The sequence below is a fragment of the Nicotiana sylvestris genome, chromosome 8 (genome assembly GCF_000393655.2).
Source record: "Nicotiana sylvestris chromosome 8, ASM39365v2, whole genome shotgun sequence".
Classification (NCBI taxonomy): Eukaryota; Viridiplantae; Streptophyta; class Magnoliopsida; order Solanales; family Solanaceae; genus Nicotiana; species Nicotiana sylvestris.
In genome coordinates, this window is record NC_091064.1 from 56915655 (window position 1) to 56927676 (window position 12022).

At 31.8% G+C, this 12022-nt stretch overlaps 2 protein-coding genes across 2 annotated transcripts; one reads left to right on the forward strand and one right to left on the reverse strand.

Moving 5' to 3' along the window:
* Positions 1–1773: 1773 nt before the first annotated feature.
* On the reverse strand, positions 1774–6466 carry LOC104219453 (uncharacterized). The gene is made up of 10 exons (XM_070153877.1): positions 6164–6466; positions 4712–5530; positions 4283–4531; positions 4072–4200; positions 3869–3979; positions 3605–3758; positions 3344–3505; positions 3147–3291; positions 2933–3056; positions 1774–2037 (listed from the first exon to the last, which is right to left on the reverse strand). The coding sequence occupies exons 1-10, from the start codon at positions 6464–6466 to the stop codon at positions 1774–1776; spliced, it is 2460 nt and encodes an 819-aa protein (XP_070009978.1).
* Positions 6467–7319: 853 nt separating this feature from the next.
* On the forward strand, positions 7320–9297 carry LOC104219454 (transcription factor DUO1-like). Its single transcript, XM_009770144.2, has 3 exons — positions 7320–7561; positions 8161–8419; positions 8791–9297. The coding sequence occupies exons 1-3, from the start codon at positions 7320–7322 to the stop codon at positions 9238–9240; spliced, it is 951 nt and encodes a 316-aa protein (XP_009768446.1). The 3' UTR covers positions 9241–9297.
* Positions 9298–12022: the final 2725 nt, after the last annotated feature.

The window sequence follows — 12022 nt, forward strand, 5'->3', positions numbered from 1 at the left end:
ATATATATATATATATATATATATATATATATATATATATATATACAGAACAAGATATATATATAACCACTGAATGACCTTAAAGATAAATTGTTTGTATATATATCAAGTTTATTAAATGATTGAAGTATTATTCATGTTCAGAAGTTATTTAAGTTTTGCACTTGTGTATGCAAGTTTTAATTTAGCATTTTCGTATGTATATCAAAATGTATCATATAAATTAGTTGGACAAGGTCAATACTTTAAGTTGTGTAGGACATGTATATCATCATGTATATTATTGCATTGACATGTAAATAATATTTTGGCACATGATCTTTACAATTTAATCATTTTATATGAAGTTGAATTAATATGTCGTCATACTAAACACTGAATCAAGTTTGGATATATATCTCTGTGCTTGTTACACATACAAATATAAAATAAAATGTATACATGTTTTTTAACAATTAAGTATTGATATACATGGGGATAGAGTTATACAAAAAACTGGTGTTGTGAGTTCAAGGATATACACATCAGGATATACATGTTAGCTCAAATAAATGTAAACATGTAATTGTACAACTAGGTATTGATATACATGGGAACGGAGATATACTCAAAAATAGAGTAGTAGGTTCACGGATATACATAGTTGGATATACATGTTATCTCTCTTAAATGTATACTATATTTATAAACTACACTGGTGTAGTTAGTTCACTTAAATATTTACCTGTAGTTGTACAATTAAGTACTGATATACATGTGGATAGCGATATACACAATGCTATTGTGTTAGTTTAAGGATATACAGAACAATATATATATATATATATATATATATATATATATATATATATATATAATGTAGTAGTAAAATTATGTATTGATATACATGTGGGTAGAGATACACAATAATGGTGGGGTTTGTTTATGGAACTACCATATTCATTTATGTTAGACATGAGCATGCTAAAGAAAATTTAGACATACACATGTTAAATTTTAAAAAAAATAATAAACATTAAACAAAGTAAAAAAAAAATTCCATAAATATACCCATGCTACATACTAGTAATTTCTTAATTTGACAAAAAAAGAAAAAAGATACGTTAAACCTGCAAAATATAAATAATATATTACAAATATTGTGCCATTAATAAAACACAAATGTATTTACATATCCCAAAATAATAGATAACTAAACTAAAGAGTAAGACTAATTGTTCTTCAATGTTGCAGGAGCATTTATTCTGAAACTTCTTTTAGAAAACTCTAGCTCACTTTCATTTTCATTCTCTTGTTTAGATCTACCATAATCCCACAATAATGTACCAAGTCGTTTGCGATGTTGATCTGCATCGAAGACAGCTGGAATTGATCTTTGATGGATAAAATACTCCGCAAAAGATGCCACATATACACCACAATCACTAAAACAAAGTGAAGATAAATTAGAAGGAATCAACGCCCTTTAATAAAATATAATTATTTAAAGAAATGAAATATCGAAAACTTAACATACGCGTTTTCTTGTTGTGGCAGATCATCAACCAAGTGAATAGCTAATGGATCAGCAAGTGATCTGTCACTGTATGGTACATTGGTCAAATCAATATCATGTCTCTTCCTATAAAAACCTGTACTAGCCAAGAAACGAGCAATCAACACTGCATATGGTTGAACGGCCTCACGAATTTTAGCATCATGTTGCGCTCCTCTGATGGAATCATACACATGTATGCACCTGTCCTTAAAAGTCAACACACCTAAAATCCAATGTCATTCGTCTTTTAAGCCTATAGGAATTAGTACATGATCGACAGTGTGCCACGGAATATTACACGGCATGCGAGAGCCTCGCATATAATCAGCTATTTCATGATCCTTAGGGATGACACCATAGTCCCTATTGCTCGACAGAAACTGATCATACAATGATTTTACCTTAACACAAAATGGAAAGTTTGTCGTGGTGAAGGACTTTGGAACGTTAACATCATACTTTATTTTTTTCCTTAGATAGTAGAAGATGACATCAATATGCTGCCAAAATAAAAACAGATTTAAGTCAATAAATATAACACTTAAAGATTTAATAAAATAAAACTAAGCATTTAAGTAAAAACTGATATGTTTCAAGTTAAGCATTATATGATATACAATTACTGTCTTGATATCCATGAAATAATATTATAAAAATATAGTTATATTTTTTAGTCTTAGATATACATATCAGGATATACTTTTAAAAAAGAATGGTTGTAAGAAGATAAAGTTAATAATTTTTGGGTCTGATATACATGTAGATATACAGCATATCCATATAGTTGAAGGTTTTAATATACAATTACGCTAATCAGTTATACAGTTACTTCCATTGTTTATAAATGGTTATAAATGACAGAACGACAATTAATTACTCTCACTAGACAAAGCACATACAACTGCACGAAAGAATGACGTTGCAGCGATTACTTTGGCATTAGAAGGCACCAAACAATCTTCATTTACACATAAATTTAGACTATCATAATGTGCAAAACCTATTTTAAGGAGATATGTTATCAATTTAGTTCATGTGAGCTCTCAATTCCTTCAAAGCAATAATAAAAAAAATGAACTTGGTAAGCTTGATATTGACCTGAAGCATTAACCTTATATTATTAATCCAAAGTGTATGCATTCAAATAATCCACAGTACTGAGGCTGTTAAGTGAGGGATCACTAGAACATACTGATATACATGCGAGTTTATGCTATACATGGCGTTATACATATTGGATTAAAATGAACATGGATACAAAACATATATTAGTATTTAAATTCATATATATATATATATATATATATATATATATATATATATACTCACACACACACACACACTCACATATATACAATGATATAATCTAATGTAAAAGGAGTACAAAAAACATACCGTGTCGTCCAAAGGTTGACCACTGTAATTCAAAGTGTGAAACCATTCTTTCTTGACAATATGATGATCTCTAAAGACATAAGGCTCAATCAAATCCTTTCCCTTTTTGTAGATCGCACCCACACTTAAAAAATAAAATATAAAACTTAAATATCAAAGAAAAATTAAATTAAAAAATAATATAATTTATGCTAGATATTAAAAATTAGCTTACTTGGGTTTTTTATACGTCCCCGTATCAACAAATTGCTCAAAAGCCCAACGCAAAGCAATATCAGGTTCAACCCCGATGTCAATAGTAAAAGGATGCTTAAGGTTAAAATATTGCTTAGGCACTAGTGTCGCAGAACTGCAATCTCCTGAATCAAGTGACATATATGGAGACTTCTCATATTTTCCAATACGTCTTACTCTTGTGGATTGTTTTGGCATTGGTTTCATTTACCACCTCAACAGCTTTTTGAACAGCAGTTTGTTCAAGTATAGCAATCTGAGACTCGCTTGGAATCGGATAATCACCACCATCAAACGTAGGCAAATTTTTCCGATATTCAGCCACACTTTCCAACCGGTCTAGTTAAAAAAATCATAAAAGATATTAAAATAAGTTTACTTGTTGATTGTATAAACATGTATAATTATTAATAAAATAAAACATGACTCCAAATATACCATGAAGAACATTGGTATCTCCCTGGTTGACTTGACTTATTATATTCATTTGGGTAGTCTCATGCACATGAATAACTTCATCAGTAACGTGGTCATGATTGTTATTAGGAGAATCGATGTCTACATTACCTTGCTTGTCAGCTATTCCATCACTCTGTTACACATTTAGTGAATATAATGATTTCATAAATTATATACATAACAATATGAATGGTTGAAATTTTAAGTTTTGAAATAAAATTGTTCTTTTTTAGATTAGAATACCTTTGCATCACTCTTCTCAGTGAATCTGTTATGAAGATTTTTGTTTTCATCAAATAATTTAGCAAAAGAATCCATCACATACTCCTTGAATAAACAAAAATCCTTGTTAAGCTGAACACAATTAGCACAAATTAGTAAAAAAGGTCTTTTTATAAGAAAAGAGAATGAAGGTTCACAAAATAATTAATATAAAGAACTCTTACCTTTTCAAAATCATTCTCAACATTCTCATCGGGCCTTTGATCGTAATTATGTGCGAGTATATTACCATTAAATACTTTCTCGAATGACTCTATCACAAACTTTTTGAAAGACTCATATTCCCTTCTTAGCTTAATAGAGTTTAAAAGTAAAAAATTTTATTGCTAAAATATTCACTGAATTTCAACAAATGTAATTTGAAAACAAACATACCTTTTCAAAATCACTTATACTATATTTTCCCTCCAAAAAGCTTTCATCATTTGAGGCATTGCTATTTATATTTCGTAGCTGCTGCTTGTTGCTCCTTTTGAAAGGCGGCGTTATGTAACCAGATTCATTGACACTAAGTTGACAAACATCCTCAGAAACAACACCTTTTTGTGCAGCAAATTCAACATTTATGGGCAAATATAATGCCCCTAACTCATCCACGGTTGCAGAAATATTTGTAAATACCAACTACAATAAACAAAAAGATAACAATTTATGATGCTAATTACATGTATATCAAGCATCATAAGTTGAATATTATTATGCATAGAACTATGAATCGTTCTATTTTAGTGGAACTATAAAAATATAACAATTACTTTACCATAACAGAATACTTTAAAATACTTAAGAATTTAACAATGTTACCTTGTTCCTTGATTCTCCCAACATGCCGTTGCATAATTTCTCAAAGCTAGGCCTTTTTGTAACATTCCAATTTAGTATCCGTGGCACTCGGCTTGCAACACGGGTGGCAATATTAGGGTCTACTTCAGAACAACACTCATAAATCCAAATATGCAATGCAAGTGGTAAACCCCCAAACCTATGAAACTTCTTTACAAATCTGAACTTATTTCTCACAGAACCAATCAAAGCTTTAAATACAATTTTTCCCCATGGAAACTGCTCGTATTCCCCACTCTCTATCAAAAAAAAATCTCGATTACTTACAAAGGATCTTTTACTAATTGTGAAAAATAAGAAGGTGTATATGAAGTACAATAACGAAATCTTTAGAGCATCATTATCTGACTGCCATCTTTTTTCCATAAAACAATCAATAAGATCATCCTTTGATACTCTATCACGATCGGGAAAGTAGGCTTCCTTGAGCCTATTTGATCCACTATAAGTTCCCTCATCATTGACTTCACCAACACACCTTAAACCAGATATAATTGCAAATTCTCTAATCCCAAAACACAGGGTACTATGATTGATCTTGACGTAAAACTCATCCTCACTATCTTGAACCAACTCCCTAGACATTAAGAACCGTATAACTTGATTCTGTACAACAACAGGAGGCAAATCGAGGAAATAGCCAAAACAAGTTTTCCTAAACATTTGAATCTGCTCATCCGTCAATTTCAACTTTAACTCATCAACAACCCCAATATTGGTATGTGAGCTCCAATGAGAACAAGATAATTTTGCATCCAATGCGACATAGTAATCCCATTTCTACATTAAAAAAAATATTAATTATACTAAGCCATATATGAACAATGAATATCATTAAATTTTCCTAAACTATACATCTTCAGAAGAATAGTTCTATACATTTTCATCAATCTCACAGCTGATGCATGTTAAAAGAATTAATATAAAAGAAAATATACTAATACTAAATAAAAAAGGTTCAAGTGAGATAAAATACGAGATCCTAAAGATTGGAAATCATCAGATCTGTGTCTGCACTGAGTTACAATTTATTTGTTACTAATCAGACTACTTTTTTTTTTTTGACAAATAATTATTTATTTACTTTTTATTTCTTGTTACCACAACAATCTATTGTCTCGGTTCCCAAATAGAAGCTACTTTTTTTTAACAACGCTCTATAACTACTATGTTACAACACTAGCTCCTCCCAGATTTCTCCATGTGAAGCTGACATAACAGCATAGTCGAAGAATAAGTAGTATTCTTTTACCACATATATTTAGCATAGAAGCAGTGAGTTGGAGACGACAAATATTTAGTTCAAAGCCATTACCACTTTTCCATAGCATCAAATACAAAAAATGAATGCTTATAGCTAATGTAAACTATAAATCGGATAAAATACATTAAATAAATTGAGATTAAAAATACCTTCACAGGAAGTTTATCAAATTGAACTTCCTCCGTGCTAGCACGCTTTCTCTTTTTGGGTTTAATAGCAATATTTTGTTGCATAGCAGATGCATTTTCGATTTTTTTTCCTTTGTCTTTTGTATGCAATGCTTCAACCCGTTTTTCCCTTCGATTGTCCTTTCGAACGACTATTGCATGTGAGGATTTGCACCTCTTCAACACCGTTTCTTCAAAGTCAGAGTCATAATCAACATGAAGAGATGAAAATTTGACCACATTTGATTTAGATTTTGATTTCTTACCATATGAATTTTTACCCATTTGTCAACTTGGCAAGAATGAGAATATCTTCAAATTTCTACAATGGGACTTGATTTAAAAAAAGAGTTAAGAAAATTTTTAAGTAGACATAGTACAGAGTACTAATCGGATAAAAATGGAGAGAATTGGGGTATTTGAAAATTTTGAAATTTGGGGAAGATAGAGAAGAAAAGCGTAAAAGAAGGAGAAAGGGGAGGAGTGAGGGGAAAATGCTGAAGCACGATAAGTTGGCTATGCTATGCTAATTAAAACAAATAAAAATTTAAACTAGGGCTATAGGGTGCCAATATCTAAAACTAAGGCTTTTTAATGCTAATTTTCTTAATAGGTTGTTATACCATGCCATTTTGACTTTATAATATTAATGTAAAAGAACAGTTACCCAACAGAAGAGCCCAATAAGAAGCCTCTATGAAACCCAAAGGCCAAGGTGGAAGAGCCTGCTTGGCGTTTGTTATCAAAAAGTGTTACAAGTAGAATATTTTTGATTATTTTTCAACCAAACATTATTTAGTGACCCTATAAGTAAGAAAAAACTACTCCGATATAAAATTATGCAAAATTAATAATTCCTGATAGACTTAAAACTCTTTAAACTCTGTGCAAAACGTTTTAATTTTTTAATTCGACATAAGTCTGCCACAACTTTTTAAACTCGAACGTGTGGCAAATGTAAAATAATATTTTGACCTTATTTGAAATGAAGAGGAAAATGGGGGGAAAGTGGGGTAATTCGTGGGCAGATAGTGGCCATAACCGCCTTTAACCGTCACTATCTCAAGGAAAGATAAAATCAGCATAGAATTTGCAGACATAAAACATCAAACAGTTAAGGATTCTTGTGGAGTTAAATATGGAAGGAAGAAGATCATCAACTTCGTCTTCGTATAATCGTAGTCGTTATCAGTTTGAACATAATGAGGATGAAATAAAGAAAGGACCATGGAAAGCAGAAGAAGATCAAGTGTTGTTAAATCATGTGAAGAAATATGGTCCAAGAGATTGGAGCTCCATTCGATCCAAAGGTCTTTTGCAACGTACTGGAAAATCTTGTCGTCTTCGTTGGGTCAATAAACTTCGACCCAACTTAAAGAAGTAATATCTTATAATTACTCAGCCTTTGGTTTTTTCTTTGTCAAGTTTTTTTAAGGTGGTAGTAGGCAGTGACGGGTCTAAAATGTTATATGAAATGTTAAATATATATTTCAGAACCGACATTAATTTTAATCTATAAATCCGTCACGCTCCAATTCTGAATCCGCTACTGGGAACATAGGGTTTGTTACTTTATTACATTGCATTTAATGCAGTTTAAGAGAGGTTTTTGGTTTTGTTTCTTCTTCTCTTTTTTTTTCTACTAAGATTTGCAAAATCTGAGAATTTTTTATGGAATTTTGTAATATGTTGAAGACTGTTGTTGGTTGTTTTAATCAATTCTCTTAAACATTTGATAGTTCTGATGATTCTGCTTGCATGCGCTATGTTGGCTTCTTATACCTATTAAATATATATATATATATATATATAAACGATTTCTGCCAAGTGGAATTGTAGTTGATCAGGTGTCGTCGGATTTAGAAATTTAAATGCGAACACATTGCACTTTGAAAATTATGACTTCAGTTTCTAATATTTGTTGAAATTATTCATTGAATTCTTTGTCTTTTTCTTTTCTTTCACTTTTTGGTGAAAAGTGGAGTGAAGTTTTCAGCGGAGGAGGAGAGGACAGTGATTGAACTTCAGGCACAATTTGGGAACAAATGGGCAAGAATTGCAACATATTTGCCGGGGAGAACTGACAATGATGTTAAGAATTTTTGGAGTAGTCGCCAAAAGAGATTGGCTAGGATTTTACGAACATCAGCACCACAACCTGCAAAGCCACAGAACAACGACAACAACAAAAACAACGATAGCCAAAATGATGTTTTTCAAGATTCTCCTCCAATAGAGGTAACTGCAAATAAATTTTATTCCATGTAACTTTGACCATTTTCCGATTTGTGCATGTCATCCTTGTGAAAGGGCATGCTACACGTATTTTTAATGTAGACATCGTATAACCCCTATATATAGACATCGTATTATATTTTTAATGTATTTTACTAACATGTTACTTGACTTGTTTTTCTAACAAATCTCACTTTTTATAAACAGTTACTTGCAATTGTCTTTTAAGTGACCTGATAATGAATTTCTTTTTAGAAGCTGAACTCTATTATAAAGACTTCTTCTACCAAGAATAATTGCTTAATGCCCTTTAATTGTAATCTCTCTTCTTCTCTCAGCTTGAGTATACATGACTTCTTTTTTGGAATTTTCAGGCACCAAAATTCAGCTCATCAACAGATCAAGAAGAATCTTTATCCAAGTCACAATCATGCTCATCTTCCTATGTTGATAACTCTCATAACATGGTCCCATTCCCAGAGCTAGTGAATCCAAATTCCATTGCTTTTGAATCAAACCTGCTTCAACTTGATTTCACTCCAAATGACTATAAACTTGGAATAGAATCATCACATATTCAAACTGACTTTGGTCTGCCTTTGGAAAATCAAGAATTCAACATGCCTAACTTCATTGATGTGTTTGGACAGTTCAATGGCTCTGAATTAGATAATGTGCAAGTCCCATTTGTAGAAAGATCATGTTGTGACAATATTGTGAAGAGAGAGATTGACAAGCCACTTACTCCGGATAGCTTCATTGATGACTTTCCTTTGGATATGTTTGATCATATTGAACCTCTGCCTAGTCCATCTGAATGGTGATTTAGTCAGAATTTGTTGCTAACTGTAGCTGCTGATTACTATTTAGTTTTCTTTAATTTGTGGAACGACTGCCATGGCAAACCCCATTATTTGTAAAAGAATATTTAATTTAGGATTGAAATGTTTCATTAAAATGTTCATTTGGGGCTTTATCCACTTTCTTATGATGGCCTGATGCAAGATATTGCTTTCGGTTGAAGGGTTTCATTTCATGGAAAATTATTAAAACAAGAGTTAATACCCTAAAATTCCTATAAACTATCACATCTTTGTAAGTTTTCTGCTTAAACTATCTGGTGTCTTCAAGACCCCATAAACTATATTTTCCTTCATAGTGACGTTGTATTTCTGATAACGAGTGTCACATGCTCCAAATTATCATAAAAGATTTCCATGTCGCAATCCACATGTGAGATAATTAATTGGCTTAATCTAAAAATTGACTTAATCAATTTTTTTTAAATAATAATCAAATATTATTAGAGGGATAAATATTCACCCGCTTGAAAAAAAAGAGGGGTAGGGTAAAATCATTTCCATCAATTCTCCTGATCTCTCCTCTCTTCCGATGATGGATACTCAATAGCTATTTGCTCCATTAAGCTTCGATGTAACCTTGATTTTCCCCAATAACCCTCTATTGCTCGGTCTTATTTTGTTTCTGTTCGAGATTGGGGGTTTACTAAAAAATCTAGGGTTCATTAGGGTTCTGATTGAGTGAAGAGTATTGGTAAAACTTGTGCTAGTTTGAAGAAGATTGTTATACACAGGTACTACTTTAAAAACTAACTTTATTGTTGCAAAATTAATTTATAAATTTGCTGGGTAACTTTAATTTTATTTCACCAAAAAAATTAGATCTTTTTTTGTGAGTTATTGATTAATGAGTGTTTCTTCTTTCAAACATATTCGGGTAATAAATGAAAGAAAAATAAAACGAGAAAGATTAAAAAATTGATTCACTAATAATAAGCGAAGGAGAATTTTGGATGGAACGGATAGAAAAATGAAGAAGAAAGGTAAAAAAAAAGAGAGGAAGAATAGTGAATAAATAAGGAAGAAAGGTACGGTGGGATATAAAGGTAATTAGGAGAAAATTTAAATTAAAAAAAATTGTAAGTGTATGGGCTAATTAGTTGTTAGATGCTGACAGGTCCGGCCCTTTGGATGGCTTTTTCAGCGCGCTAAATAGCAAGTTATTATATACGGTTTGTCAGAAATATAGCGAGAGTATTTTAATATGAAGAAGAATATAGTTTGGGGGAGGGATGATTTGGGGACACTGAATAGTTTAACCACAAAAGTAACAATAATGTCATAGTTTAGCGAATTTTAAGATATTAACTCTACCAAACAATCTGGAGAACTACGCAATATTGAACGATCCTATAGAAAAAAAATTGATTTTTTTTTTATTTTGTGAAACGTGTTTGTAAGATTGTAGTTCTTTTTGAAGATTTAAGAGATTTCTTGGCCCATGTGAGATTCTACAGGAGACTTATAAATGATTTTTCTAAAGTGGTGAATCCTTTATGGAAACTCCTCAACAAGGATGTCAAATTTTATTTCAATGATGATTGTATGAGAGCTTTTGAAAGCTCAAGTTGACAACAATTCCTATCATTACATCTCCAAATTACAGTTTGTCATTTGAGATCATGCGTGATACAAGTGATGTAGTGATGAGGACTGTTTTGGGGCAATGTATTAAATTTTTCATCCGGTCTACTATGCTAGTATGACCATAAATAGTGACTAAGTCAATGATACTGTTACGAAGAAGGAGTTACTAGCCATTGTGTTTTGCTACTGAGAAGTTCCGCCCATATTTGATGGGTGCTAAAGTCATTGTGCATACGGATCATGCGACGCTTCACTATCTTATAAGCAAAAAGGAATCAAAAGCTCGGTTGATAAGATGGATGCTTGTATTGCAAGAGTTTGATATTGACATCCAAAACAAGAAGGGAAGTGAAAACCAAGTGGCGGACCACTTATCTCGTTTGGAGGAGGTGGGGAGGTCACATGATGGCCTTGAGATCAATGACTCTTTTCACGACGAGCAACTTTTGATTTCAAGCTCAAGCAACTTAGATTCCAACACATCTCTTATCCAATATTATATCATATCAACATATTTAGAGCTACCGTAAAATATATAATTTTTTGCCACCATGATAGCACTTTCAAAGTCGCAATAAAGCACATTCCTCTCCGAAGTAAAGCCAAGTTTTCCAAAAAGTTTCTTCATTCTGAGCAACTCTTTGCAAGTTTCAACGACGGCCCGCAATAAGCTCAGTTGTAGTACATAAAGGCTAATCATGGCAAGTGAAACCATAACCATTAATTGCGCTATCACCCCACATTACTATATTAGGGAACATGGGAAATGAAGAATATGCGCAAGTATTCTTCCTTTCCCTATATTAATGTGAGGTGCATGCGCAAGTACTGATTGTCTGACAAAGAATTAATCTATGGTTTTATATTGCACTTCCTTTTTTTGGTAATCATGTTTTGGTAGATGTCAGTCTTTTAAATTTTGTCTGAAAGATATATACAGAAAAATAGAAAAAAATAATGTGAGCAATATATTTCTTCTTCCATATGTTGATGAATGTAGGCTTGATAAAAAGTACTGTTGGAAGTCATCAGTACTTGAATACGGAGTATAAATTTTTTGCAATAAAAGGTACTTACGACTTCAAACTTACTATTTTTTTTAATCAAGTCAACACTTATTAGTGATTCAGTATACGAAAGAAGAAATCTGTCGATAAGT

Bases quoted from the DNA above. Each gene is read 5' to 3' on its own strand.
- LOC104219453 (XM_070153877.1), bottom strand. From the start codon at position 6,466: ATGGGTAAAAATTCATATGGTAAGAAATCAAAATCTAAATCAAATGTG. The intron at 3,980-4,071 runs GTAAGAGTTCTT...AATTGTGTTCAG, and splicing joins TTGAGAATGATTTTGAAAAG to CTTAACAAGGATTTTTGTTT. The intron at 3,292-3,343 runs GTAAGACGTATT...CACTTGATTCAG, and splicing joins TGCCAAAACAATCCACAAGA to GAGATTGCAGTTCTGCGACA.
- LOC104219454 (XM_009770144.2), top strand. From the start codon at position 7,320: ATGGAAGGAAGAAGATCATCAACTTCGTCTTCGTATAATCGTAGTCGT. The intron at 7,562-8,160 runs GTAATATCTTAT...TTTGGTGAAAAG, and splicing joins CTTCGACCCAACTTAAAGAA to TGGAGTGAAGTTTTCAGCGG. The intron at 8,420-8,790 runs GTAACTGCAAAT...TGGAATTTTCAG, and splicing joins AAGATTCTCCTCCAATAGAG to GCACCAAAATTCAGCTCATC.